The following is a 27806-nucleotide window of genomic DNA, read 5'->3' on the forward strand; positions in this document are numbered from 1 at the left end:
GGCCGAAGCCAGCAGCCAGGAGCTCCATCCGGGTCTCCACGTGGGTGCAGGGGCCCAAGGACTGGGGCCATCCTCTGCTGCTGTCTCGGGTGCATCAGCAGGGAGCTGGATGGGACTCGAGCCACTGCCCGGATGTAGGACCCACAGTGCCACAGCGCCGGCCCCGCCCCTCCCCACGCTTTGTAGCCCCATGGCTCTGAAAGCCAGGCGCACGCGCTCAGGGATGGACAGAACAGGCCCCTGGGATGAGGCGAGAGACCCTGACCGGCTCTGTACATGCTTGCTTTTTATTTTCCATTGAATAATTTAAGCCGTTGACTAAGCGGTCTGACAGCAGTACCCGCACAGAATTCATCAGTACACACACATCCCCTGGAGTCCTGGGCAACCGCTGTGCTGTCGGGTGCCGCCCCCCGCCGCGGCCCTGGGGGGGGGGGGGCGGGTTCGCGGCCCCAACCTGCCCTTCCTAGGCTCTCTCACCACTCTGGCCTCGGGTCCTGTGTTTGTAAAATGGAAACAAGAGCAGCTGCCCCTGGGCAGGGTTCAGCGGAAGCCTCCGTTGCTTAACCCATGTGGAGCCCGAGAATGGTGCCGGGCACCCAGCGAGTGCTCGGTAAGTGAGCTGTAATTACTGTGTGCCCTTCCTGGCCGGAGGGGAAACAGGTGCACAGAGCTGAAATAACGAGGTAATAATGTAATGACAGGGGCCCGGATCCAGGACCTGGCCCCACCGCGGCGGCGCCTTAGAGCTCGGAGCCCGCCCCGCACGGCTCCCGCGCCGAGATCCCCGAGGGAGGGAGGTGGTCACCGCCGTCCTGGGCCCCACGGAGGCCTGGACAGAAGACCACAGCCTCCGAGGCCCTGGGTTCGCGGCCCCGGCAGTAGGACAGGCGCGCCCCCTAGCGGCGATAGAGACCCAGTCGCCGGAGTCCCGGGAACGCCCCCGCCAGCCGTCGGGGGTGCCCTAGGCCCCAAGCGCCCGGTCTCTTTGCAAAACTCCGCCCCGGCTCCTGGAGTACCCGGCGGGACCCACCTCTAGGGTCCGAGATGGCCCTGGGCCCTGCAGGTCAGCTCGGAGTCCCCGGATCTGTCCACCAAATGCCAGCGGCCCCCTCAATCTCTAGGAAGCCCCTCCCCGGATGGAGAACCTCGCGACGTGGCCCCCATCTTGGGCCTAACCTGCCTCCCGCAGAAGCGGGCTCACCTTTCTCCGCTGGGCCCCCGCCCCCTCTCTGCGCGCACACCCACAGCCCCACCACCTGGCAAGCAAAGCGTCTTCACGCAGCTGCGGGCGCCCAGACGTCCCTGGCCCCGGGGCTTCAGCTGCTTCCCGGCAGGCTCAAGAGCGCTGGGTTGGGGTACTCGGGGTTCTCGATGACGCCGGGCCCGAACTTGAGCTCCAGGAAGCGCCGGTAGTTGTTGGGCGCCTGCGCCACGAAGCCCGCAAAGGACAGCGGCACCAGCGGCTGCAGGAAGTGCTCCGGGAACTCCACGTCCTGCCGGTGGTCCAGCCACGTGTCCTTGGTCATGACCCCGTTGCGGGGGTAGAAGGGCCACAGGTCCACGTGCAGGTGGTTGCTCTCGCTGTACTGCACGCGGAAGAAGTCGCCCTCCACGGCCTTCTCCCACACGAAGCCCCGCTCGTCCACCACTGAGCCGGCCTCGGCGCCCCGCAGCTGCTCGCAGCTGCCCACGTCCTCCAGGTAGATGCCCAGGTCCACGTCGTAGTCCCACGGGATGATGTCGCCGTGGCGCGCCGCCCCCAGCAGCGAGCCGCCCTCCAGCCAGTAGCGCACGCCGGCCGCCTCCAGCACGCCCACCACGTAGCGGGCGGTCTCCCGCAGCGCGCGCAGGCAGCACGGGGGCGTCCAGCGCCCCTCGTACAGGTAGGACGGCGTGTCGCCCACCACCGTCCCGAAGCAGCGCGTCGTCTCCTTGCTGCAGCCGAACCACTCGAGCCGCCCGCCCTCCCAGCTCACCAGGCGGACGCCCAGCGCGCGCAGCAGCGCCGCCCGCCGCGCGCGCCCCTCGCGCTCCGCCTTCCAGCGCGCGTGCGCCGTGGCCAGCGGGGGCTGGCGCGCCGCGGCGAAGCGCAGGGGCAGCAGCTGCACCTGCCAGCCGCGCAGGGCGGTCTGCAGGAAGAGGCTGGTGCCCACCGGCCGGGCCAGCGGCGCCGAGAGGTTGAAGAGGTCGCGGGCGCGCAGGAGCACGACTGCGTCCCCGTCCAGGGCGTCGCAGCGGGGTGCGGCAGGCGCCGGGCCGTAGCGGGCCGTCCACTCACGCAGGCTGACGTTCAGGGCCAGGCACCGGGCGGGGTTGGCCGTGGCGACCGGGGCGGCCACCAGGCGCGCGCCCCCCAGCCGGAGAGCCTCCACCATGCGCTCCAGCTGGCCCGGGGTCTCAGCCCGCGTCCCATCGGGCACCACAGCCACGAATTCGGTGGCCACGTAGGTTTCCGGACGCGCCGCCGCCGCGGGCCGGTCCAAAGCGGGCTGGAGCAGCGCCAGCCGAACATTGGGGACGCGAGGCAAGGCCAGAGGCGGGTAGGGCAGCGTGTCGGCCACCACCACCACGGGCTGGGCCGGGTCCTGCTGCAGGAAGGAGTCCACCAGCTCGGGCACGGCGTTGTCAAAGGCCTCGAATTCCCGCACCAGGACGGTGACGCGGGGGCCAGTGGCGGCGGCGCGGCGCGGGCCCCGGCCCCGGGCGGCCCTGGGCTGGTGCTGCAGCCAGGAGACATAGAAGAGGACCAGCAGGTTGAGGGTGATGGCGGCTGCCAGCGCAGCCTGGCAGCGGGTGAGCCGCATGGGGCTGACGTCAGGCCCTCGCTGGGCCGCGGGGCATCCTGGGGAGGGAGAACAAAGGGGAAACTGGCGCTGGTAGTCCACCCGCACCTCTCCCAAGCCCTAGCCTCGCTATCCCCTTAGGCTCCCGCTCCCCCGTTTGGTTCAGCTCTGCCTTCCCTTCCTCCGGGAAGCCCTCCTTGACTTCGCAGGCCGGGCCATGCACACCGCGGGGTCCTTCAGGTCCCTGGCTCCCCCACCCCGGTCTGAGTTTCAGTCATCACTCATGGTGGCACCCAGGAGGGCAGGATCCAAGCTTCCAGCGCCACCCAGGACGGAGCCGGGGACACACTGGGTGTTCTGTGTTCTCTGATGGGCCTCTCCCCTTCTCCCGAGTTCAGTTCCACCCTCCCCTATCCACACTCCTTCAGCCCACTGGCACCTCCCTCTCATTCCCTCCTCCAGGAAGCCACCTCTGGTTTGTCCCTCCCACATCCTGGCTTCTGGATGGGGCCCATGCTGCAGCCCCCATGTTCCCCCCGGGGCAGGCATTGGTCCAGCAGGTGCACGCCTGGGACGCCTGCGGCCCATTTTGGCGGGGCCGGGTTTCAGCCCTGGCCCACTTCTCATTCCAGCTTCTTGCCAGTGTGCACCATCGGGGAAGCAGGTGAGAGCCCTGACCCTGCCCTCCCGGCCCTGCCCACTCTGGCTGGGGATGGACCTGTCGGTTCCCTAGACTGTGAGCCCTGGAGGGCACAGCCAGGGCTCTCTCCTCTGTCCTTTGCCCAGGGCCCGGCCCTGAGAGTGCACCTGATGACGACATGATGGCTGGGGCGGGCTTTCTCTGCATCTGTGAAGCCCACGCAGGTCCCCTGGAGCCAAGCTCTGTCTTAGCGCCATGTTCCCGGGCCCTGGCCTGGTCTTCTCGCTTTCTCGAATATCCCCCCCCGCCTCGGGTACCTGGGTTTCAGGCCCGGCTCTGCTCCCAAGTCCAGCTTCCAGACACACCCTGGGAGGGAGCAGGCCGTGGCTCAAGGAGTGGGGTCCCCGCCACCTGCGTGGGAGAGCTGGAAGGAGTTCCTGCCTACCGGCCTTGGACTAGCCCAGCCCCAGCTGTTGCGGGCCTCTGGGGCAGGGGGCCGGGTGGTGAACCAGCAGATGGACGCTCTCTGTCTGTCTGGATCTCTAACATAAATCAATTAAAAATAAGAGAGAAGACTCCAAGTTGCACTTCATGAGTAACTGCTGGGCGGACTCGGCTTGCCAAGTGGCTGAGATGCCCACATCCCATAGCAAGCACCTGGGTTGGAGACCACGCTCTGACAGGCAGCAGGTGATGGCCAAGTGCGTGGGTCCCTGACACACACACACAAGAGACCCAGATGGCGCTCCAGGCAACTGGCCCAGCTCCAGCTGCTGCAGGCACTCGGGGAGTGAACCAGCGGATGCAAGATCCACCTTGAAATCCACCTTTGGAATCAGTAAGTGAATTTTTTTTTCAAAGGCAACCTTGGAATTGCCTTCTGGGGCTCACACTGACCCCTCCTCTGGCTGATGGGCAGCGCGGACACAGAGACAGGGAGCAGCCCTCCGGGAGCTCCAACGCGGCGGGGTGGGAGCGGAGGCTCCACTCTCACTCTCCAACCACAGAATCCTCGGGCCCTGCTCCTACAGCCTGCTCCCTCTCGGCGCCCGGAAGGACCCTGGTGACACTGGGCTTAGCTCCTGTCCTCCCTCTGTGCGGCCCTGCCGTGACTCACGCCGCCTCCGAGGGGAACCGGGTACCCACGCCATGGCTCTGCCTGCTGGGGGGGCTCCAAAGCCCGCCACTGGGGCACGGGGCAGGGCAAGGGGATTCCGAGGCCCGACTGCTCCACGTCTCTCTGGGTCGGGAAGACGATGCCAGCAGTCCTGCCCGAGCTCTGGCCTGCTCTCGCTCACTGAATGCCCTCGTGCCATGATCACGTGGATAGGAGGACGCGGAGGCCTGGGGAGGTGTCGCGTGCTCAGGGCACACGACTGGGAGAGTGGCCCAGGACTCCACCTGAGGAGCTGGCCGCACAGCCCTGCGGGAAACCACCAAACCGCTGCCTTTCTGGGTCGCAGCCCAACTCCCTGTGCATCTTCGCGGAGCCCTCCCTAGCCCAGCCTGCCAGGTGTTTGCCAAGCACATTCATTCATTAATTCATGAATTAATTCAACTCATTAACAAACTGATACTTATCGAGTGCCCTCTGCGCCAGACCCTGTGTTGTGAATGAATCGCGGAGCCCTCCAGGAAGGAAGACAAAACCCGAGCCGGCAACCTGCAGGTGCGTCAGGAAGCCAGCAGGGGGCACGAGAGAGCAACAGGGCTCACTTGACAGAGGTGGACAGCGAAGGGGAGGACAGCGAAGCTGGGATCTCATTTGTCTCTCCACCTCCCACGAAACGGTGTGGCGGGCCCGGATTTCCTTCCGGACGGGATTCCCGGGGCCTGAACTCTGATTTGGGTTCAGCTTCAGCCCCTGCAGCTGCAGAAGGGAAGGGAGGTGACGCATAGACGGGAGCAGGAGCAAGCCCGGGGGACGAGGACAGGACAGGTTCCACGCGCGTGCTGGCGACACCAGGGCTCCTTACCTCCTAGGTCGCAGGCTGGAGGAGTTCCAGGAGGGCGGCGCCAGCCCAGCTCAGCCGCACAGCTGAGGAAGAACCAGAAACCTCGACTCAGCCAATGCCACACAGCAGAGCCTGGCTGTGCCCGCCGGCCAAGGTGGCGAGCAGGTCAGGGGGTCCTTCCTCCCGAAGTCCCATCCGCTCGGGCACCACCTGGGGCATCTCAGGAGAGGGGTGTGCAGGGAGGGAGGTCAGCCACCATGGCAACCCGTAACCACTTCTCTTATGACCGTGTCCCGAAGAGGCAGGGCTGGCAGTGACACAAACGGTCACCATGACAACACCTCCACATCCCTACCTTAGCAGGCCCGGTTCCTAGGGTCACTGGAAGGGGGGGAATGCTGCCCTGTTACCATGGTAACCAGGGCTCGGCCTTGCCTGTTTCTGACCTCCCTGGGGATGGTCCAGGCCCTGTCACCATGGCAACTGGCCCTCCAGCATGGTCTCTCCTCTAAATAAAAACACCTGGTTGGTTTGGTCCAGGGACCTCCCACTGATGGGAAGGGGGAGATGGTTACCATGGTAATGCCAGCAGGGTGGCTACGGGGGAGGGGATGAAGAAGAGATGCTTCTCTCAAGAGATTAGTGTCCTTGGGGGCTTCGGTCTTTTTCACCTGGGTGCTACATGAGAGGGGGTTGCCATAGTAACTAAAGAAGGTAGGGGCAGGACCAGCAGGGGCTTAGGTTACCTTAGCAACCTCCTCCTGGTGCAGAGGGTTTGGGGCTCCATAACCATAATGGTGGGAGTGGGGGACGCTCCGTGCTGGAGAAAGGTTACCATGACAACCGGCCAAGCCGGTGCTCAGAAAGGATGCCCGTCCGCGCTTACACCACCCCTGGTGGTCGCCCTTGACTGTCCGGGGCACGGGTACGTGGGTCTAGAAAGAGTAAGACTTCCTTCGGGGTGACGTGGGAGGAAGGAGACAGAACACGACCCCTGCCCCCAGGCTCGTTCCTGCAAGGGCGACCGCCGCGCGCGGGGCCTGGGTCTCCCGGGCCCCCTCCTCGGCTCGCCCGTCCCCGCCCCCCAGCCCTGCGCGCACGCGCGCCTTCGGGGTCGCCCAGGGTGGGCGAGGCTCGCGCCCGGCCTCACGCTCGCCCCCGTCCCCCGGTTCCCCGCCGAGCGCGCGCGCAGGGGGGGGGGGGTTGGCGCGGCCGCGCAGGCGCGCGAGGCTGAGCGGGCGCGCGGGCCGGCCCCGGCGCCTCCATGATGGAGGAGCGAGCGGCCGCCGCAGTCGCCGCCGCCGCCTCCCCCTGCCGCCCGCTCGGCTCCGGCACGGGTCCCGGCCCGACTGGGGCGGCCCCGGCTTCTGCCCCTGCCCCCGGGCCTGGCCCGGCAGGGAAGGGAGGCGGCGGCGGAGGCAGCCCCGGGCCCACAGCGGGCCCGGAGCCCCTCAGCCTGCCGGGGATCCTGCACTTCATCCAGCACGAGTGGGCGCGCTTCGAGGCCGAGAAGGCCCGCTGGGAGGCCGAGCGCGCCGAGCTGCAGGTGAGCGCCACCCCGGGACCCCGGCCCCCCGCCCGGCCCGGCCCGGCCCGGCCTCACCCGCCGCCGCCGCCGCCGCCATCTTGGAGCAATGGCCGCCGGGACGGCCGGGGGGGGGGGCTGCGGGCGGGGACGCGACGGTCCCGGGGAGCGAGTGGGGGGCAGCCCGGGGCCGGGGGTCCTGAGGCGGCCGCGGCGCGGCGGCGGGGAGTGGAGGGGCCCAGGCGAGAATCGGCGCTCGGCCGGCGCCGGCGGGAAGAAAGGGGCGGAGGAGCGACCCCGGCTGAAGTGGGGAGTGGGAGTGCGCGCTCGGCCGGGGGCTCCGGCGGGAGGCGGCGCGCGGCCCGGGGGCGCCTCGGGGAGCTCCGGCGAGGAGTTGCGGAGGAAGACCTGAGCGGTGTCGCCGCTGCCCCAGGTCTCCCATCCCCTGCCCCCGTCCCCGACCAGGTGCAAGGTGCAAGGTGCAAGCCGAGTCCGGGTGGGATAGACGGGGCGCCTGGGGCACTTGGGACTCGGCTGCCTACGGGCCGGGAGCCCGGAGGAGCAGGGAGAGGAAGTCCGGGAGTCTCGGATGGGGTGTGTTTCGGACGTCTGGGCCAGGGGACTGACACGTGACTCCGGGGGTGGCACAGAGTTTCCGGGGGCCCCGGGATGAAGAGGGCCCCCTCCCCTCTTAAGGCATCTGGGGAGCCCCATCTGGGTGGCTGCCGAGTGCAGGGAAGGGGTCCTGGGGTGGAAGCCGGCACAGGGCAGGGGACTGCCCAGGGAGCGTGGGCGCGGGAGCTGGGCGGTGGAGGCGCAGCTTGGGGGTGTGGCGGCCATGGCAGGTGGGTGTAGGATGGCAGGTAGGGAGCCCTAAGCTGCAGTGGGGTGTCCGGCAGATGAGGACACCCGGAATGGGGACAAAGAAGAGGGATGGAGGGTACCCTCGCCGCTGCATCCGCGGGAGCAGTGTGGGGGCGGGCGGCGTGTTTGGGGAAGGACCTCCTGGCGGTTTGGCCAGGAGTGCGCCCCGGGATGAGGTGTGGCTGGGTTGGTGACCTTGAGGGGCGAGCCGCCTGTCCCCTGCACGGTGTCCCCAGGAGCCCGGAGGTGAGAGCCTGGCTGGGGTGTTCTCAGCAGAGCCCCCCGTCGGCACTGGAGCTGATAACCCCCGAGAACCGGGCAGGGAGGGAGTGCTGCAGCCAGGCTCCCTGGCCGTCTCAGTGGGAGCAGGGGCTGGGGCCGGAGGGGCGGAATCCTTCCGTGAGGGCTAGCCTTGTGTCCCGCTCTCTTCTCAACACCCCATTGTGTGGTCAGGGCCAGGGTTATCTCACTCAGCGACCGGGAGAGCTGCCGTTTACTGAGCGCCTATTATGTGCCAGCTCTGTTCTGTCACACTCGGCAGTTAGTCTAGTGATCAGAAGTGGAAACAGAGGCTTTGAGGGGGTGAGCGACAGAGCTGGTCTGTGCTCTCCAGCTCTCTGCCACAGTCTAGATGAGGACCCCAGGCCGGGGACGCATGGGGCCTCCCCAGGTCGCTGGAGCCGGGTCTCTGGCACCTCCCACCCGTGCGCCCTACCGTCTGGGAGACTCACCGCAGGAAGGGCTGTGTTGAGCCCCTCGCCTCGCAGCCGCTCTGGGGTCCGAGAGGAAGTGGGTGCGTTCCTTTGGCCGTGTGTGTAACGGGAGGGAGCACCCTGGATGTCCACTTTGTGACTTTGCACATGCCCATGTGTGGGATTCCCTCCTGTCCCACGGGGAGCGGCCGGAAGCGCCCGCTGCAGCCACTCAGCTTGACCCCTGCTGCTGGTGCTGAGACAGATCCCGGGTTTCCCCGCTTCAGAAGCGGCCGCAGTGGTGGCCTTCCGTGCCTCGTGCGTGTGCAGGGGCCGCGAGGGCTGCCAGGGGCGCTGCCCACGCGCACGCACCTGTGCTGGGGCACCTTCCCCGAGCTCCAGCGCTGAGCGTTCATTCCGTGCCCGCGGCGTGCGTGCCCAGGACCCGCAGTCTGCAGTCTGAGAGTAAGCGCGGGTGGGCTCGGCGCGGGCTCTGCGGGGCTGCCGCTGTTTCCGCCCGGCAGAAGCTTCCAGGCCGAAAGAGGAGGTTGGTGTGTGCGGGAGGCCGCCGAGGCCACCCCGCACTCACGGCTGAGTTCCCTGTGGTGTGGCTCTGGGTATTATTTATTTATTTATTTATTTTTAGATTTAATTTATTTGAGACCGTGTTACAGAGAGAGAGGTCTTCTATCTGCTGGTTCACTCCCCAGATGGCTACAACAGTTGGAGCTGAGCCAATCCGAAGCCAGGAGCTAAGAGCTTCTTCCAGGTCTCCCATGTGGGTGCAGGGGCCCAAGCACTTGGGCCATCCTCTGCTGCTTTCCCAGGCGCATTAGCAGGGAGCTGGATCGGAAGTGGAGCAGCCGGGACTCAAACCGGCGCCCAGGGCTTTAACCTGTTGTGCCACAGTGCCACAGCGCTGGCCCCTCTACCTGTGTTTTTGGCACCTCTGAGAGGGACACTCTTTGGGGAGGGGTCTGAAGCAGATATTCCTGTGGGAGATGCCGTGGTGAGATGCCCGAGGAGACGTGTGGGCTGGCCCCTACCCCGGAGGCTTGACCCTGCCCCGAGCCCTGTGCTTGGGGGGAGTGGAGGACAGCAGGGCTGGCTGGCATGACCGCCATCCAGGCTGGGGCAGACCTGGAAAGGGAGAGCGTCTGGGGGAACGAGGGGTTCTGGGGGTGAGCGTGTGAGCTGCAGAGCACAGGCACGTCCCAGCCCACCTGCCGCCCGCGGAGGCCCCGCAGCCAGCCAGACGGCAGGGAGATCTGGCCCAGCGCCTCCCGGTGTGGGGGCGTTCCACCAGCCTGGGGCGCAGCTGCCAACCACGTTCTCTGGTTCTCTCTCCTCCCCTGTGTGCCGGAGGAGCTGGGAAGGGACGACAAAGCAGGTGAGAGCTGGCGCCACGGTTAGGAGGGAGATCGGACTTTGATGAGGGTGCAGGGAGGGAGGCCGTGCGAGTGAGGCCAGGAGGTGGGACAGGCACTCATCACCCCACCCCTGGGGGCCACTGCCGTCTCTCCCTGGGGTTTCTGTGCCTGCCCCCTTTGCTCCTCCCACCCCAATCCGGTCACCCTGTGGCTGGAGGCACCTTTACATCCGGCCACGCTGGTGCCGCCTCTGGGCTTAGACTGTAGCTGCCGGGCTGTCAGGCTGACGCCTCGCGCTGGTCAGTGTGTGCTCCCACCCTTGCTGACCCCACGCGGGCTCCTGTCCCTGTCCTCTGCCGGCAGCACCATCCTGCCCAGCCTCAGGTGCTCATCCAGCTGTCCCTCCTGCCCTGGGGACAGTCCCAGTGCATGGAGCATTCACCGCTCACGCCTGCGCCTTGTGCTGCCCTGAGCCCCAGGGGAGGGGAGCGGGCGTCACATGGCTTCTCCATGACGCCCGGGGGTGTTGGACGGTGCCTGTTCCCCGTGGGAGGCACCTCACGGTGGCCGGGTCCAAGCTCCCGCCAGGCCTGGGACAGAGAAGGTGCGGCAGCGCAGCCCACAGGCTGGGCAGTGGGAGGAAGTGCGGGCCAGTGTTTGCGACTGGCCTGTCTTCCGCTTCTAAAACGACTCGGAGTGGACTCACGGCACTGAGAAGACAGACAGAGACCTCTGTCCAGAGGCGGCGCCCGCCTGGGAGTGGTCGGTCTGTCTGGCCTCTGATGTTCCTGGGAGAAAAGTCCCTTCTCTCCGCGGACAGACGGGGCGTCTCCACGGCACAGCTGGGGGCGGCGTCCGCTTGTGCCTGTAGCCCCCATGTGGGGACCAGCAGGCCCCGGTGGTCAGCGTCTGTCCTCCCTGTCTGATAGTGTCTGTGGGGCAGACGGATGAAGGAGGGACTCTGTCCTGCGAGATGCGTGCGTGTCCCTTACGCGAGAGGCAGCCGAGCACCGCGCGGTGTGTGTAGGATGGGCATGAGGAACCTGAGAGGTGCCCAGCCCAGGGTCACCTCCCAAGTTCCTGCAGTGGCTGCGGCTGGGGAGCCCGGAGCTCAGTGCCTTCTGCAGAGGAGGCAGGAGCCCAGTGACGTGGTCTGCACGAACTGGGAGCTGGAGTCGGGAGCCGGAGCTGGGCGCCTACTCTGGGCTCTGCCGTGTGGGCTGCGCTGTCTGCACTGTTAGGCTCGGCCTGCCCAGGCGTCCTGTAGCTGTTGCCCACTGGCCTCTAAGCTGGGTGGGCTGCATTACGACCACCAGCAGTGGGCGTGCTCTGTTCTCTGCTGATCCGAGAGGAGAGAGCAGAGCTGAGCCCTGCTCCCTGTGCGTGGGCAGGCAGGTGGCCGGCGAGCTTCAGCGGAGAGCGGGCAGCATGGGTGGGCGTACGAGAGCTACCCAGACCGGCTGGCCCTGAGCACGGCCTGGGGGGCTGCCGCCGAAGCCCCTTTGTCAGGCACGTGGTGCGCAGGGAGCTTGGCCAGGAAGCTGGGGCTGTCTGGGAGACCCGCCGAGGTGGTGGAGGATGACCATGGTGAGAGCGTGCGGCTGCCGTCGGCCTTTTCTCTGGGCTGGCCTTGGGCTGAGAGGCCAGCCCCTGCAGGCGAGGCCTTGCCCGCCCGTTGTCTAGAGGGGGAGCGCTCAGAGAAGGTGGGTGCTGGCCTGGAGCTCCGCGTTAGCGTGTTAGTCAGTGACTGGGAGTGGTGTGGGCGTGTGGAGGACGCCCGGGGACCGTGGAGACCTCGGCTTAGCCCGAGCCCCCCTGACCTGTCAGGACATCTGCTCTGCCTCACTTCCGCCATCGCCAGCTTTGGCAGAGAGCGATCTGGCGGAGTCCGAGGGAATTAGCCGTGAGAGGAAGGTGTAGCGGCCGATGGCAGGGCTTTGGCAGAAGGGCTTCCGGAATGTGGTCAGCAGCCGGGGTCTGCGCGAAGGCTGCTGGCCCAGTGTGCAAGGACCTGTCCGCAGCCTGGCAGCCCGAGCCAGCAGACGGCGGAAGTGCCCGGCCGCACCCACACTCCAGGCAGGTGACCCGAGGGGGGCCCCTGGAGGCTTCTCGTGCTGGAGTGGTGGTGGAGGTTGAGCCCAGCCAATGTCTCTGGTCGTCCCGCGCCTGCCAGTGACAGATGCTGTGGCGGGAGGAGGGGGCGCCACCTCGGGCAGCTCGCCTGGGCCAGCACCTGGCTGCTCTCCAGGAGGGGGCATGGACTCCTCTTGAGCTTTTCCATTGTGGGCGACCTGGCGGGGCCCCTGGAGGCAGCAGGTCCTCCCCGCTCCGGGGTGCCCTGGCAGTGGCCGCGGGCACCCTGAGGGTCGGAGTGGAGCTGAGCCTTTGTGGGCGAGGGGCACGCCAGCGGAGCCCAGCCCTGAGCCCGCTGCTCTCCGGCCCCAGGCCCAGGTGGCCTTCCTCCAGGGAGAGAGGAAGGGGCAGGAGAATCTGAAGACGGACCTGGTGCGGCGGATCAAGATGCTGGAGTACGCACTGAAGCAGGAGAGGTGAGCCTGGGGCGGCCTGCCTCCGGGGCGCCCCCTGCCTCCCAGCAGGGGGACTGCGGGAGGAGCACCCCTCCCATCAGCCCAGTGCTGCAGGGTGCTACGCGAGGGGGTGACAGGCATGGTGGGTGCCGGGTCCTCGCCGTCCCCTTCGTCCGGTCCATGGCGGATGGCGGTGTCAGCCCCACTTCCGCTAAGGAGCTGAGGCTGCTCCAGGCCCTCCCGAGCTGGCCTGGCCGCCTAGGCTGCCTGTGCCGTCTCCAGCAGGGAGGGTGAGTGGTGGGGGAGGCCTCGGGCCCTCTCCCCTCGTGTCTCAGTCTACACAGCGTTTGTCTTTTAGGGCCAAATACCATAAACTGAAGTTCGGGACAGACTTGAACCAGGGCGAGAAGAAGCCGGATCTGTCAGAACAAGGTACCCCCATGTGGCTGCGCGGTGTGACGGGCAGGGGTGGACAGCGCCTCTTTCTCACTTTGGCTGGGGCTGGGCCGGGGGTGGGGGGTGCAGGGCCCCCCTCGTGGGCTGCTCTATGCCTGGTGCCGTGCGGGGCCCTGGGCCCGTCCTGCCCGCCCCCTCTGCGGAACTGAGAGACGCAGGCAGCTCCCTGCGTGCCTCGCGAGGAGTGGGGGCCGGGCTATTTATAGGGTGCGTGGACAGCGTGGGAGCGCTGCGAGGACTTCACTGAAGAGGCAGTGGGCACGAGGCTGTCAGTCACTCCTGCCCCCGAGTGTGTTCCTTGTGGGCTGTGGGCGGGTCACCCGGCAGGGACATGACGGAGAGCAGAGGTGGCGGGGTCAGCGCCCTCCGGCCCTCGTAGTCCAGGCTCCCTCAGAGGGGAAGAGCCTAGCGTGTTAGTCGGTGACTGGGAGAGGTGTGGGCGTGAGGAGGACGCCCAGGGACCGTGGACACCTCGGCTTAGCCCGAGCCCCCCGACCTGTCAGGACGTCTGCTCTGCCTCACTTCCGCCATCGCCAGCTTTGGCAGAGAGCGATCTGGGGGGGTCCGAGGGAATTAGCCGTGAGAGGAAGGCGTAGCGGCCGATGGCAGGTGGCCACGCTCTTGGCAGCCGGGTGGCCTTTTAGTGACTGTTGTCATCTGGTGTCGCGGACTGCTGGCCGGAGGCGGTGCCCCAGGGCAGGCTGGTGCACACGTCAGGAATGAAATACCAAGCGCATTATCTGTCCGTCCTCGCAGCGTCCCGGGAGGGAGCTGTTACCCTAGCCTCTTTTCTCAGAGAGGAAAGGGGGCCTCGGCGGCTGTTCGCCAGCGTGGCGGCACGGCAGCCGCGGGGGCCCGACACGCTGCTCAGGGCGTCGACGGGCTTGCCCGGCTGCCAGCTGTGGGGGCTCAGAGACGCCTGCCTGCGTCCGCTCCGCTCGCCAAAAGCCCCGTGACGAGTGGGATGGCAGGGCTGTGTGCGCGCGAGAGTCACGACCGAGAACTGCCAGGGGTCCTGCTAGCACCCCCTTCCAAGGGTGGCTGCCGGGGTCCTAAGGAGCCCCAGACCCCCTCCCGATACACTGCCTGGGCACCAAGCCGCTGGCCTGGGAGCCCCGGAGGGCATCCACACGCTAGTGAACGGGGCGCTGCACCTGCTCCAGGTCGCAGCTGGGGAGCGGCAGAGCTGCACTTGAACCCAGTCTGCCTGGCCCCTCAGAGCCGGGCCAGCTCTGTGTGGGAAAGGACCGGACTACCTGGGTCTCCAGAGAAACACCCCCCGCCCAGGGCTAGTGAGTCAGGAGGGAGGGACCTGGGCGCAGGGCGGAGTACAGTGCCCAGGAGGCTGACAGGTCGGTGTGTGCCCTGCATGAGACAGCCCCCCCTTTCTCTCCCCTGCCAGTCTCCAATGGCCCCGTGGAGTCGGTCACCCTGGAGAACAGCCCGCTGGCGTGGAAGGAGGGGCGGCAGCTTCTCCGACAGTGAGTGTGCGGCGGGGGGCAGGCCGCCGGGGACCAGCGCGTGTGGACGGGGCGGGGGTGAGCCCGAGGACTCCACGGTCCCTCCCGTCCCGACTGGGGACTCCGAGCCGCAGGGAGATGGCCTGTCACCATGTGCTGGCCTCTCCAGAGGTGTGTGGGGACCCCTCTCTGGAACGTGGCCCCGAAGGCCTCTGTGCCATTGTTCTTAAAGGGCACTGTTAAGCTAGTTCTCACAAGTGTTTGTCATCAGAGAGAGAGATTTCCCATCTGCTGGTTCATTCCCCACATGTTCACAACAGCCCGGGCTGGGCCGGGCCAAAGCCAAGAGCCAGGAGCTCCGTCCGGGTCTCGCTGTGGGGGGCAGGGAACGAGGGGTTCTGGGGGCGCCTTAGCCGGCAGCTGGGCACAGGACGCGCAGCAAGCACGCGGGTGTGGCAGCAGGCAGCCCGCCGTGCCACCACTCACCCCTGTGGGTCTCTGTATTTGTTAAGATCTATGTATCGGGAAGAGCGGTGAAGGAGAGGCAGAGAGAGACCCTCCATCTGCTGGTTCACTCCCCACACGCCCTCAGTCGCCAGGGCTGGGCTGGGCTGGAGCCCGGGCCTGAAACTCCCTGGGTGGCAGGGCCCTAGCCCTGGGGCCGCCCCCCGCGGCCGCCCCCCCCCCCCCCCCCGCGCGCATTAGGAAGCTGGGCTGGAGCAGTGACAGGGACTTGACCCGGGCACTCGGAAATGGGGTGCCGACACCCCAAGTGGCAGCCTAGCCCACCGTGCCGCAACGCCCACTCTTTTTTTTTTTTTTTTTAATTAGAAGATTTGTGCATTTTAGAAAACATGGAAAATATGGGAGATCACAAAGAAACTAGAAGTCACCGTCCTGGGAGTCCTGTCCCCCTGTACACAGTGGGCGCTGGTGCTGCCAGTCTTGAATGCTTGGGCACGTAGCACACCGGCTCTCCCGTGTGCGCCTTCTGTCAAAGCGGGGGTCCCCCCGCGCTGCAGCCGCGTTTTGCAATGCACTGCTTCCGTAGGTGGCGTGAGCGTCTTTTCATTTAAGCTACATTGTCATTTTTTTTAATTTGTTTATTTACTTATTTAAAAGCCAGAGTTACACAGAAGGAGAGGCAGAGAAAGGTCTTCCATCCGCTGGTTCACTCCCCAGTTGGCCACAATGGTCCAAGCTGCACCGATGCGAAGCCAGGAGTCAGGAGCTTCTTCCAGGTCTCCCACGTGGGTGCAGGGGCCCAAGGACCTGGGCCATCTTCCACTGCTTTCCCATGCCACAGCAGAGAGCTGGATGGGAAGAGGAGCAGCTGGGACTCGAACCGGCGCCTATATGGGATGCTGGCACTGCAGGTGGCAGCTTTACCTGCTCCACCACAGCGCTGGCCCTGTTGTCGTTTTAAGAACCATATAATTGTCTGTGTTTAACCATAACCCTCTATAGCCAATCTCCTCTTATGTGTTTCACTGAGGTTGCTTTAAATTTCTTTTGTAATATTTATCTATTTATTTGAAAGGCAGAGATACAGAGAGAGAAGGGGAGAGAGAGAGAGAGAGAGGGAGAGATCCTCCATCTGCTGGTTCACCCCCCAAATGGCTGCAACGGCTGGAGCTAGGTCAGGCCAAAGCCAGGAGCCAGGAGCTTCTTCCGAGTCTCTCACAGGAGTGTGGGAGTCCAAGCACTTGGGCCGTCCTCTGCTGTCTTCCCAGGTGCATTAGCAGGGAGCTGGATCAGAAGCGGAGCAGCTGGGGCTTAAACTGGTGCCCACATAGGATGCTGGCTTTGCAGACAGAGGCTTAACCTTCTGCACCCCAGTGCCGTTCCCGAATATTTCAGTATTGTAGCCCGTGTGGCGAACAGCAGGGGGCTGCTCATGCACATCCATATTTCCTCATACTAATATCTGGAACCACTTAAAGTGCACAGGACTAGCAGCCCCAAGACGGTGGTGCTGGTGACGGGAATCCACTCTCACCCAGAGCCTGTTGTTTGCCTGGCTCCATGCTAAACATTTCCCACGTTGACTCCTTGTGTGAGTCCCTGGGTGGCAGCAGTACAGGCGGCTGAGATGCAGAGAGTGGTCTGTCTGCATGAGGTCACCCAGCTGGTACCTAGGCAGGTGTGAGAGAGAGATGGGGCGGGCTCCCGCAGCCCAGCTTCCTCCCCGTCGTGGGTGCCTGCCTGCCCGTTCCTCCCCCCCTCCCTCCCTCCCTCTCTCTCTGTTTTTTAAAGAATTATTTTATTTTATTTTATTTGAAACGCAGAGTTGGCAGGGTTGGGGCAGATCTTCCATCCACTGGTCTACTCCCCTAAATGACCGCAACAGCCAGGGCTGGACTAGACCAAAGCCAGGCGCCTGGAGCTCCATTTGGGTCTCCCACACAGGCGACAGGGGCCCAGGTACCTGATCCCTCTTTCACTGTCTCCCAGGCGCATCAGTGGGGAGCTGGAGCCACAGTGGAACAGCCAGGCCTGAGCTGGCGCCCACATGGGGTGCCAGCATTGCAGGTGGCAGCTTAGCCCTCCGAGTCACAACACCAGCCCCTCTCTGTGTTTTTTAAATTTTTAAATGTGTTTGAAAGGCAGTGAGACAGAAAAGGAGAGGGCTTTCATTTACTGGTGTTTTTAATTTAAAAAATTTTTTTAAATTTATTTGAGAGGTAGAACTACAGAGAGTGAGTGGGAGAGACAGAGAGAGAGCCGGTGTCACGGCTCACTAGGCTAATCCTCCGCCTTGCGGCACCGGCACACCAGGTTCTAGTCCCGGTCGGGGCGCCAGATTCTGTCCTGGTTGCCCCTCTTCCAGGCCAGCTCTCTGCTGTGGGCAGGGAGTGCAGTGGAGGATGGCCCAAGTGCTTGGGCCCTGCACCCCATGGGAGACCAGGAGAAGCACCAAAAAAAAAAAAAAAGAGATAGAGAGGTCTTCCATCCGCTGGTTCACTCCCCAAATGGCTGCAACGGCTAAGCTGATCAGGAGCTTCTTCCCGGTCTCCCACGTGGGTGCAGGGGCCCAAGGACTTGGGCATCTTCTACTGCTTTCCCAGGCCACAGCAGAGAGCTGGATCGGAAGAGGAGCAGCCAGGACTCAAACTGGGGCCCACGTGGGATGCCAGCGCTGCAGGCTGTGGCTTTACCTGCCACACCACAGTGCCAGCCCCCTGTTCTCCTTTTTTAATAAAAAGCCTTTAGGCTGGTCTCAGCTGGCTGCAGAAGTGAGTGTAGCGAGTTGCCGAGGTTCCTCTTAACGTCCCTAATGGAACGCTTCCACGCCCGAGGGCCCTGCAGTTAAGTTCCCCGGGCGTCTCCAGGCCTCTTGGAGCGCGGTATGTGCTGTCGGCGTGTGCTGTCGGCTTCCACGTGTGGTAGTGATGTAAAGTCCGAGACTGCAGTGAGCGGGGGCCACGCCTCCGTGCCGTCTCCTCGGCGCCCCGCCGCCTGCTTTCTTCCCGGCCACCGGGTCCTCCACAGCGGACGTGGAGGCTGCCTCCGCCCTTGGCCCTCCCGGTGTCGCAGCATCGCGGGAACAAAGGTTTCCCTTGGAAATAGCCTCGGAAGCCAGCCGCTGCGGTAGAGGCTCCTGCCGGAGCCGGCGTCCGCCCCGGGGCGGCCCTCGAGGTCGCGTGGGCCCCCGCGTGCACGAGAGGCTCAGGGGACGGCTGACCTGCCCTGGCTCTGCCCCCGCAGGTACCTGGAAGAGGTGGGCTACACGGACACCATCCTGGACATGCGGTCCAAGCGCGTGCGTTCCCTGCTGGGCCGCTCGCTGGAGCTCAACGGGGCCGTGGAGCCGAGCGAGGGGCCCCCCCGGGCCACGCAGGGCCCCGGGGCGCTCAGCGGCGGCGAGTCCCTGCTGGTAAAGCAGATCGAGGAGCAGATCCAGAGGTGAGCCCTGGCCCGGCGGAGCCCCTCCCCCGACTCCGGCCTGCGCCCCGTAGCACCGCGCGCCTGTGTCTGTCCTCGTAGGGAAGATGTCCTGTTGGGCGGTGCTGGGTGGAAAACAGGAGGAAAGTGGGGGGGTGCCGGGGTGGCGGGGCTTGCTGCTGTGGGTGGGTGGGCCGGGAGGACCTCCTTGCGGAGGTGACACTGGCAGAGGAGAGAATGCTCTAGGCAGAGGCAGCGGGAAGGTGGCCCTGCGGGAGGCACCAAGGCCCGCGTGGCTGCAGGCTGCGGGCTGTGGTGGGGCCCACATCTCGAGAGGCAGAGGCCAGCGGGCCTCCCCGCGCGTAGCGAGTTGAGGCTGCACTCCAGGGCTATGGGAAGCCAGTGGTTCGGATCTGACACACCTGGTGTGCTTCAAGGAGCGGCTGCCGGGGGCAGAGGGCAGGCGGGGGCCTGAGCAGGGCTGGGCTCCTCCCTCGCCTTTCACAGAGGAGGTGAGGGTGACCGCAGGGTCTGCTGAGGGCTCTGAGTAGCTGGGCTGGGCCCGGGGCGGGGCCGCCTGAGCCCAGCGCCAGGGCAGCAGCACGGGGGCGTGTCTGGGAAGCCACAGGACCAGCCACCTGAAGCCACTGAGGGAGCTCAGGGAGGAGAGCCGAGCTGAGCCAGGGCCTTCCCACACGCAGCGGCCGCCTGCCGAGCCGTGGATGCTGGGCTGGGGAGGACAGGCCGGGTCCTCCGCTCCGAGCAGCCCAGGGAGCCCAGGGCAGGCGTGCAGAGGAGAGGAGGCCGCGCCGGGCTTGGCAGCTGAGGCGGCCGTGAACCCTGCCAAGGCAGGGCCGTGTGCCTGGGCGGCTTACAGGAAGTCCCCAGAATGCTGGCCCGGTGTTCGGTTATCTGGCAGCCGCTCCTCTGCTCAGACCCGTCAGCAGGCGGGCGGCCAGGAGCTAGTGGGAGGGGTGCCGCCTGCGCCTCCCCCTCAGGGCAGGCCGGTGCAGGGGAGCGGGCGTTGGTGGAGCGCTCTGTCCCTCTGTCCTGCTGAGCGGGTCTGCCAATCGCCGGCCAGCGCGGTGCACTGGCCAGGCTGATGGAGGGGGGCTGCTGGGCCCCTGGCGCCTTCCCACTCAGCACCTGCGGGGGCGCGTGCCGGGGTGGGGAGCTGCATCCCCGTGTGTCCCCAGCTGGAGGACACATCGAGCAGAGGCTGGGGCCCAGCTTTGGCCACCAAGCCTGGGTGCCGTCGCATCCGGGCCGTGTCCCCTGTTGGACTGATGTCCCCCCGGCCCCTGTCGTGGGCAGGAACGCGGCAGGCAAGGACGGCAGAGAGCGCCTGGCCGGCTCGGTGCTGGAGCAGATCCCCTTCCTGCAGAGCTGTGAGGACGAGGACAGCGACGAGGACGACGAGCTGGGCGGCGTGCAGCACAAGAAGCAGCGCGGGAAGGTGCGCCGCCGGCCGTGTCCTGTGCCGGGGGGCCGGGGCAGGCCCTCCCGTGAGTCCCCGGGGCGCTCGGCCCAGCCCCAGCTCCGCTTCCTGGGCTCCCCTGCGGACAGGCACCCGCCCGATAGTGACTGCTCGTCCCGCCAGCAGGGCCTTTGGGGTCTTTCTGTTCTTCCGTGCCCGGGCCCGGCAAAGGGCCGACACGGGCTCTCTGTAAATACCTGGAAACCCCTGAGCGTGGCTGGGCCCAGGGCCGGGGCTCCGTGGGATGCGGCTGTTGTCGGCCCAGCACGAGGGCTTGTGCACGCGAGGCTCCCGGTGCAGGCCCTGAGGACAGGGATGAGCAGGCCGGAGCGGGGGTCTGTGGCCTGGGGTCTGCTTAGTCACCTGACCCCATGCCCCCTCTTGGAAGTTTGGCTTGTACGTCGCCTCCTCTGGGAGACGTCTCCCACCCTGCTCCTCTCTCGATGGCCTTAGCCCTGGTGTCGGTCACCGTGCGTGTCCCACGTGCCCCGTGGGCCGGCTCCTCCCCGTGGGGGTCTCTGCCTCCACGTGCCCTCTGTCTCCGTGCAGTAGACTGTGGGAGGCAGTGAGGAAGGCCTGGCTAGGAGCCTGGACAGACCCAAAGACCCCCCGCCCCCCACGGGTGGGACTTGGACCCAGGCTTCTCTGTCTCCGCTTCCCTTCCTGACTCGGCCCGGGTGACGAAGGGGCCCTGACTCTGGATTGGCGAGGGGGTGATGGACTGGAGCCCGTGTGGAGCAGGCCCCCTGCACCCCCGGGGGGGCAGGTGTTAGCGGCTGCACGAGGCACTTGGTCCTGGTCCCAGGCGCTGCTGGGGACGTGGTTGGACACACCCCACGGAGCAGCTGTGGTGGCTCCGGCTTCTGTGCCGCCCTGATGCCCGCCGACACCAGCCACTGCCTTTCCGGGCAAGCTGATTGGTCCTGGGCCCTAGGTCACCCCATGTCCCGCCCCTCAGGTCCCCTCACAGACGCCCACGGGGTGTCGCCCCCGAGTCCCCAGCTTGTGGGGCTGACTGCGGGGAGTGTCAGCGGCTCCCTGGAGTCCGAGGCTGCCGAGGCTGGGGGCCCAGGTTGCACCTAATGGCCTGGGGCGGGCAGCTGCTCCGTCCTCACCTGTAGTACGGGGAGGGTAATCGCGGTCACCACAGCGGCTGCCCTCAGCTTGTGATGAGGCTGTGCACTCGGTGGGCGCGTTGGATCTGGAGCGGGAGTACCCTCGGCAAAGCCAGGAGGAGCCCGCGGTGGAGGGCAGCGCTGTGTGCCCGCCGGTGGGTGGGAGGCCGCTGCTGAAACCTGCCAGCAGGGGGCGCACCGCGGTCAGAGCTGGCGGGGAGGCAGGAGGCAGGAGCCCAGCTGTGTGTTCCCTGCACCTGGTGGGCTTGGTCTTCGTCCGAGCCCCTGACCAGCTGGTTTTACCGTGCCGCAGCTCCCATCCAAGGCGCTGGCGCCCGAGATAGAGGATGAAGACGAGGAGGACGACTCTGAGGATGCCATCAATGAGTTTGACTTCCTGGGCTCAGGCGAGGATGGGGAGGGGGCCCCAGACCCTCGGCGCTGTGCTGCAGACGGAAACCCCCATGAGCTGGGTGAGTGGGCGACTTCCTGGCTGGCCTCTGCTCACCTTCCACGCCTGCCTGCCTCGTCCACACGCAGCCACCTACAGCTGCTTCCTGTCCCAGGTCTCCACCGGACGGATACGCTTCCTTAGAGGAGAGGGCCAAGGAGAGCGGGCGGGAGCCGTGGGGCTGGCTGGGAAAACCCCGTGGGCCACGGCAGGCGTCTAGTTGTAGCCCGGCTCGAGGGGAGAGCAGGATGAGCGGCTGGTGGGGCCGGGCCGTGGCTCCCTCTGTCCTGTGACCCCTGGCCTGCCTGGAGACCCTCGGGGGTGACATGGGATGGTAGCTGGGGGCCTCCTCCCCCCCTGAAGGTCCCAGCTGGCCTTTGTTTCCTCTGCCCTTCCCGACCTGGGGCCAGCACTTCAGCACCACCCCCTACGGTTGCAGGGAGGCGCGGGGTGGGGGCGGCTCCTGTGCCAAGCCGGGGAACTGGTGGGAGACTCCTGCCCCCTGCCTCATCCCTGCAGAAAGCCGTCGGGTCAAACTCCAGGGGATCCTGGCTGACCTTCGGGATGTGGACGGGCTGCCCCCCAAAGTGACAGGCCCCCCTCCTGGCACGCCCCAGCCCCGGCCTCATGAAGGTAAGAGCCCCTGCCCCGAGCCTTGCCCCGTCCCCTGGGGCCCACGGCAGAGGGAGGCTGCAGAGCTAAGCCCAGGGCTCCCGTGTCCTCAGGGTGAGGCCCAGCCTCCAGTCTGCAGCCTCCCTGTCCCAAAAGTTGGTCTGTCTGTCTCTGTCTCCCTCTTTTTGTCTGTCCTGCCCCAACTGTCTGTCTGTCTGTCTCTCTGTCTCTTCCTTTCCAGCTGTGATTCTTGGTCTTGTGCCCTCCCTGCCTCTCTTGCTGGCCCCTTATCTCTCTCTGCCTCTCTCTGTCTCTCTCTCGCCCTGGCCCTCTCCGCCCCGCCCCTCCCGCTACCAGGTTCCTTTGGCTTCTCCTCAGACGTCTTCATCATGGACACTATCGGGGGCGGGGAGGTGAGCCTGGGGGACTTGGCGGATCTCACCGTCACCAACGACAACGATCTCAGCTGTGACGTAAGTCCCTGGGGTGTCCCGTGCCAGGCCCAGGCTCAGTCCTCTGTGTCTGAGGACATGGCGAGGTCGCCCAGCTCCTGTTCACCTGGTGACAGAGGGGAGCCAGGCAGATGGGAGGGACCCCGTGGCCTGTGGCCTGTGGCCCGTGGCCCGTGGCCCAGCAGCTTCGGGGGCCTGCGACTTCCTCGTGGTGCCGGCTCCTCCCTTCCGCAGTGATCTGGGATGGAGGAGGGTGCAGGTGGGCCAGGCCAGTGTGGGGTGAGTGGGGCTGGGGGAGGGCCCTCTGGGGCAGCGTCCAAGCCTGGAGTCCTCCTCGAGCGGGCCCCTGGATGTCCCTGGTGTGGCACAGAGTGCTGGGTCAGGGGTGCTGCTGGGGGGTACAGCCGCGAGGCTGGGCGGAGCTCCTCGCTCTGCCCGTGGACCCGGGCTCTGAAGGACTGGTGGCCGTGACGGCCCCGGCGCCTCGGGTGGACTGAGCCCAGCTTGGGCAGGGCGCTGAAGCCCACGTGGCAGTCTGCTCGCCTCGCCATCAGGGCACGGGCAGTCCGTAGGACTCGCCCACGGAGGCCTGTTGATTGGCTCCCAGACCTCCCCCAGCCCGCCCCGTGAACCTGTGCCTGCTCTCCTGCCTGCCCCTCCCGAGACGGCGTGGCCTCTGGAGCTGTCCGCCTGCAGCCGCCGCCACCTTGCCCCAGTCGCAGCCTCTCAGGCGGCGGTCAGAGCAGCCTGCTTGCCATGGCCGAGAGCAATGAGGAGAAGCAGAGGCTGGGCGTGGCTCGCATTTCTGGCTGCTGCTGACCTCTCTGGTCCTGCCTCCCGCCACCTGGACCCTTGCTCTCTGTGTCCCAGCCATCCTGGCTCCTAGGTGCTGGGCTTGCCCGTGCTGCCTCCTGTATCTTTTTCTTTTAAAAGATGTACTTATTTGAAAGGCAGAGTTAACAGACGGAGGGAGAGACCCTGCATCCGCTGGTTCACTCCCCAGATGGCCAGGCCGCAGCCAGGAGCCTGGGACTCCATCCGGGTCCCCCACGTGGGTGCAGGGCCCAAGCACTGGGGCCGTCCTCCGCCGCTTTCCCAGTCCACGAGCAGGGAGCTGACCCGAGGCAGAGCAGCTCCGCTGGCTTAGCCTGCTGTGCCGTGGCGCCAGGCCTGCCCTCCCCATCGCATTGAGCCTGCTCACTGTTACCCCTCAGGAAAGCCTTGTTGACCCTTGACCCCTTCAGAGGCAAGGGTGGTCTCCCAGGAGCCAGCCTCTGTGGAGGGTTGTTGAGTGGGGCGGGGACTGTGCCCAGAAAGAGGAAGGGGAGAGCGCCGGGCGGGCGAGGCGATGCTGAGGCGGCCCTCCCCCAACAGCTGTCAGACAGCAAAGACGCCTTCAAGAAGACGTGGAACCCCAAGTTCACCCTCCGCTCGCACTACGACGGCATCCGCTCGCTGGCGTTCCACCGCAGCCAGTCGGCGCTGCTCACCGCCTCCGAGGACGGCACGCTGAAGCTTTGGAACCTGCAGAAGGCGGCCGCGGCCAGGAAGTGAGCTCAGGCCGCGGGGGCGCGGGGCGGGCGCGGGGGGCGCGGGCTCGGTGACACGGCCCCTCTGGCTCCCTGCAGGAATGCCGCCCTGGACGTGGAGCCCATCCACGCCTTCCGGGCCCACAGGTAGGACTGCGCGCCCCAGCACCGGCCCCTGCACCCACCTTCACCCTGGGCTCTGTGTTGGTCCCCTGCCCCTGGTGCTCCGCACAGCCCCTCGGGTGGCGGGTGGCGGGGCAGGCTGCGTGCCCGCACGGCGCAGCCTGGATACCTTTTGTCCTTCCTGGAGAAACGCTGGCAGAGAACTTGAAGGTCCTGTGGCCATAGATGGTCTTGACCTCGTCTTGCTCCCTCCACCCCACTCTGTACCCTCCAGGGGCCCTGTGTTGGCAGTGGCCGTGGGCAGCAACAGCGAGTACTGTTACAGTGGGGGCGCAGATGCCCGCATCCACGGCTGGAAGATTCCAGACCTCAACATGGATCCCTATGACGGCTACGGTGAGGACAGCTCCCTGCCTGCCTCCCCTCGGCCCTGGCACCGGGCTGCAGTGGGCTCTTCCCGTGTGTGCCACCACCGCGCTGTGCTCTAGGCCCTGGGGGTGTGGAGGGCTCCTGGCTGGCTGGTCGTGGACCAGTGGGATCGAGGATGGAGGATGGAGTGTGGGCTGGGGGCGGGCGAGAGGAGGCAGGACTGGTAGTGGTGGAAGGGGCAGTGGACCTGGTCTCCAGGTGGTTGAGCAGAGGAGCCTGGGAGGAGAAAGGGGAGGTGGAGACGGGAGCAGAGCAGGGCCCGGGGCCCGGTGGGGACGCTCCAGGCTTCATCCTTGGGCTTCCGAGAGTCAGGAGGAGGCCAGCACCAGCCCCCACAGCTCTCTGAGGCTGTGCTGCATCTCGTGGCGGAGGTCAGAGGTCAGAGGACCATGTCCCCTGCCTCCCAGAGAACGGTCCCAGCCAGGTGTGCCACAGGGCTGTCGCAGGGCCCTGGACAGGGGACTGCAGGGAGACCAGAAAGCTTCCCGCACCGGGACACAGGTCCAGGAGACCCTGTAGGCCAAGGGCTGGGCCCACAGCAACAAGCAGAAGCCGTCGGGGCGCAGGGCCCCCGCCATGCCTCCCTCCCCTCACTGAGTCCTGAGAAGCATCGCACGCCGGGCCGGGAGCCGGCGGGGAGCAGAGGCATGGCTTCAGGGCCCACGTTTGTCCCGAGCGGCCGCAGCACAGGGCCCGGTCGGGGACAGCTCTGAGGGCGGCCCAGGTTCTGCAGCCAGAGCTCCCTGCAGCCCTCCTGCAGGGGGAGGCCGGCCGCCTGAGCGCTCCCTCGCCTGTGGCCCTGCAGACCCCAGCGTCCTGAGCCACGTCCTGGAGGGCCACGGGGACGCCGTGTGGGGCCTGGCCTTCAGCCCCGCCTCGCAGCGCCTGGCCTCCTGCTCCGCCGACGGCACCGTCCGCGTCTGGGACCCCAGCGGCAGCCCGGCCTGCCTGTGCACCTTCCCTGCAGCCAGCGGTGAGCGGGGGCCCCTGGCCGGGCGGGCGCTGCTCCCGGGCGCGGCCTGTCGGCAGCCTTTACCCTCTGCCCCCAGGGCACGACGTCCCCACCTCTGTGGCCTTCACCAGCACCGAGCCCGCGCACATCGTGGCCGCCTTCCGCTCAGGGGACACCGTGCTGTACGACCTGGAGACGGGCAGCGCCCTCCTCACGCTGGAGTCCCGGGGGAGCAGCGGTAAGGGCGGCGGCGTGGGTCTGGGCCCAGCTGCCTGGCACTGCAGATGGCTGCCCCGTGCCCTCGGGTTCAGGGCAGGAAGGAAGTGAGGCCCGTGGAGGGGCCCGCCTGGGGCTCTGGGGTGCCCGCCTGCCAGATGGACCGAGGCGCGAGAGAGTGGGCAGCCCCCGGGTTCTTCTCGCTCCTCTGGTCTCCCCAGTTCTCCCTTCCACACCTCCCCTCTTCACCCCTTTTCTTCACAGGCCCAACCCAGATCAACCAGGTGGTGAGCCACCCCAGCCAGCCCCTCTCCATCACCGCCCATGACGACAGGGGCATCCGCTTCCTGGACAATCGCACAGGTGAGGGCCCCAGCCCCCAGTGCAGGGAGAGGGCGTTCTGGGGCCCACGTGGGCGCATCTTCTCCAGGGCCTGCCTCCCCCCCCGCCGTCTCCCCCCAGGTAAATCCGTGCACTCCATGGTCGCCCACCTGGATGCTGTCACCTGCCTTGCCGTGGACCCCAATGGCGTCTTCCTCATGTCAGGGAGTAAGTTGGGACCTCCAGTCCAGGGTTGGGGAAGAGCAGAGGAACACGCGGGCAGCCCCGCGCCTGGACCCGCCAGAGGCACTTGGCCTGTCGTGGCCGCTGGTGCTTATGCCCTGTCACAGACACGGGGACGGCGGTCCAGGCCTGGCTGGCGGAACCCCACGCAGGCCTGAGCGCCGGGGCCACCCCGCTCTCCACATCCGGCAGCGGCTTGGAAGGGGGCGAGGACTTGATCCAGGGGAGCGGGGCTTGGGGAAGGGGCTTTGTCAGGCAGGGGCTAGCCGAGTGGCTGAAGCAGGCGGTCTCTCGCTGCTGGGGTCGTCACGGAGAGCCCGGCCTCGGAGGGCGGCTGTGCGGACGGTCAGCGGCACCCAGCGTGGGGCATGGAAGACAGCACAGGGCCCCATCCCCGCGGGGAGGGCGTGTCCTCAGAGCTGTGGTGACCCCGCGGAGGGGGCCAAGCCTGCCCGTGTGTGCAGAAGGATGGCTCTCGTCTGGGTGGGCGTTGGGAGGTGATGGAGCAGGGGGCTGGGGGCGGTGGGTCGAGGCCCTGCCACGTCCGAGGCCCGCAGACAGGCCAGGTGTGGGCTCAGAGCTCCTTGCCCGCGCAGGCCATGACTGCTCCCTGCGCCTGTGGAGCCTGGACAACAAGACGTGCGTGCAGGAGATCACGGCCCACCGCAAGAAGCACGAGGAGGCCATCCATGCCGTGGCCTGCCACCCCAGCAAGGCCCTCATTGCCAGCGCCGGCGCCGACGCCCTGGCCAAGGTCTTCGTATGATGCCCACTGGCCCCGCCCTGGCTGCTGCGCTGGCTGGAGAGGGGCCGGGCCGGGGGGGCCCAGGTGAGGGGCTGGGGCCCTCTGCGCTCTGGACGGGGAGGCAGAAACCCCACCCCTGCCCGCACGTGGCCCGGACATCTCGCTGGCACTGCCTGCTTGGCCCGAGTGCCCGGTGCTGGAACTGCTGAGGTGACCCCACCGTGGGCACGGGCACTGGAGGCTGCGCTGCAGTGTCGTCCCCGCCTCCCCCGTCTCCTGCAGGTGACTCCGCCTCGTGCCGAGGCTCAGAGGCCTGCGTGGAGCCCGGTGGTGCTAACGGCCCTTTCCCCGGGAGCCCCTCCCCTCGGCTCTCCTGCCCCACACCCCAGCCTGGGCTGGCCCCTCAAGGACGGCCGCTGGGGTCTTCCTCCCTGTCCCACACCCACTGCCTTCCTGAAGGCAGCGTAGCCGGGTGTGGGGTGGGTGGTCCTTGGGGATGTTTTTCCAAGATGCCAGAAGGTGCCAGGCTCTCTCTCCTCTGGGGCCCCGCCCTGCCCGCCACCCCCCCACCCTGGCTGGGAGCCACACTGGGAGAATCCCCGAGCCCCCCTCCCCTGCTTTCCAGACACTAACCCAGGCCTCCAGGGCCTGAGCTGCCTGGGGGAGGGGCCCCCGCCCACCCTGTATATCTGTACAAATAACCGGGATTGTAATGGCGTCCGCCCCATGTTATCACTGTGTGATAGTCAGCTCCCCCCCCCCCCCCCCCCGCCACTCTTCTCTATTTATTTCACTCTTCTTTCGGGTCTGCCCTGTGCCCTCCGTCCCCACTTCGGTTCCTGTTTATAAGGCCCTCCCCCTGCCCCTGAACTTGGATGTGAAAACTTGTCTCAATAAACCCTTTGGAGTAAGGTGGGTGACCGAGCGGTCTTTTGGGGTCTGGCTGGGCGGAGTTGGGGGGGAAGGATACTGTGGTTGGG

General features: G+C 66.7%; 2 protein-coding genes across 7 annotated transcripts; one reads left to right on the forward strand and one right to left on the reverse strand.

The window, feature by feature from the left end:
- Window positions 1–269: 269 nt before the first annotated feature.
- Window positions 270–7041, reverse strand: FKRP (fukutin related protein). 4 transcript variants are annotated; one of them, XM_070062059.1, is made up of 4 exons: window positions 6985–7013; window positions 5403–5464; window positions 5143–5296; window positions 270–2845 (listed from the first exon to the last, which is right to left on the reverse strand). In XM_070062059.1, exons 3-4 carry the CDS (start codon window positions 5189–5191, stop codon window positions 1320–1322), a joined length of 1575 nt encoding a protein of 524 aa, XP_069918160.1. In that variant the 5' UTR covers window positions 5192–5296; window positions 5403–5464; window positions 6985–7013; the 3' UTR covers window positions 270–1319. The 4 variants fall into 4 exon arrangements, with proteins under 4 accessions (XP_069918160.1, XP_002722926.2, XP_069918159.1 ...); XM_002722880.5 differs by lacking the exon at window positions 6985–7013 and adding an exon at window positions 6128–6262; XM_070062058.1 differs by lacking the exon at window positions 5143–5296 and having other exon boundaries at window positions 6985–7041.
- On the forward strand, window positions 6603–27741 carry STRN4 (striatin 4). Of its 3 annotated transcripts, XR_011383906.1 has the most exons (18): window positions 6603–6927; window positions 12278–12381; window positions 12719–12792; window positions 14219–14297; window positions 17985–18182; window positions 19476–19617; window positions 21067–21226; window positions 21724–21837; window positions 22174–22289; window positions 23643–23818; window positions 23897–23944; window positions 24195–24316; window positions 25155–25322; window positions 25399–25539; window positions 25782–25880; window positions 25980–26066; window positions 26678–26910; window positions 27109–27741. XR_011383906.1 is itself a non-coding variant. In XM_070062056.1 (17 exons), the coding sequence occupies exons 1-17, from the start codon at window positions 6646–6648 to the stop codon at window positions 26845–26847; spliced, it is 2280 nt and encodes a 759-aa protein (XP_069918157.1). In that variant the 5' UTR covers window positions 6603–6645; the 3' UTR covers window positions 26848–27741. The 3 variants fall into 3 exon arrangements, 2 of the variants coding, with proteins under 2 accessions (XP_069918157.1, XP_069918158.1); XM_070062056.1 differs by having other exon boundaries at window positions 26678–27741; XM_070062057.1 differs by having other exon boundaries at window positions 22195–22289; window positions 26678–27741.
- The last annotated feature ends 65 nt before the right edge of the window (window positions 27742–27806 follow it).

Source organism: Oryctolagus cuniculus, chromosome 18 (assembly GCF_964237555.1).
Source record: "Oryctolagus cuniculus chromosome 18, mOryCun1.1, whole genome shotgun sequence".
Classification (NCBI taxonomy): Eukaryota; Metazoa; Chordata; class Mammalia; order Lagomorpha; family Leporidae; genus Oryctolagus; species Oryctolagus cuniculus.

Excerpts from the sequence above, each read along its gene's own strand:
- FKRP (XM_017338821.3), bottom strand. The coding sequence starts at position 6,219 with ATGGTAACCTTTCTCCAGCACGGAGCGTCCCCCACTCCCACCATTATG. Across the intron at positions 5,465-6,127 it reads ACCAGGAGGAGGTTGCTAAG|CTGTGCGGCTGAGCTGGGCT; the intron begins GTAACCTAAGCC and ends GTTCTTCCTCAG. Across the intron at positions 2,846-5,402 it reads TCCAGCCTGCGACCTAGGAG|GATGCCCCGCGGCCCAGCGA; the intron begins GTAAGGAGCCCT and ends CTCCCTCCCCAG.
- STRN4 (XM_070062056.1), top strand. The coding sequence starts at position 6,646 with ATGATGGAGGAGCGAGCGGCCGCCGCAGTCGCCGCCGCCGCCTCCCCC. Across the intron at positions 19,618-21,066 it reads ACAAGAAGCAGCGCGGGAAG|CTCCCATCCAAGGCGCTGGC; the intron begins GTGCGCCGCCGG and ends ACCGTGCCGCAG. Across the intron at positions 21,838-22,173 it reads CCAGCCCCGGCCTCATGAAG|GTTCCTTTGGCTTCTCCTCA; the intron begins GTAAGAGCCCCT and ends TCCCGCTACCAG.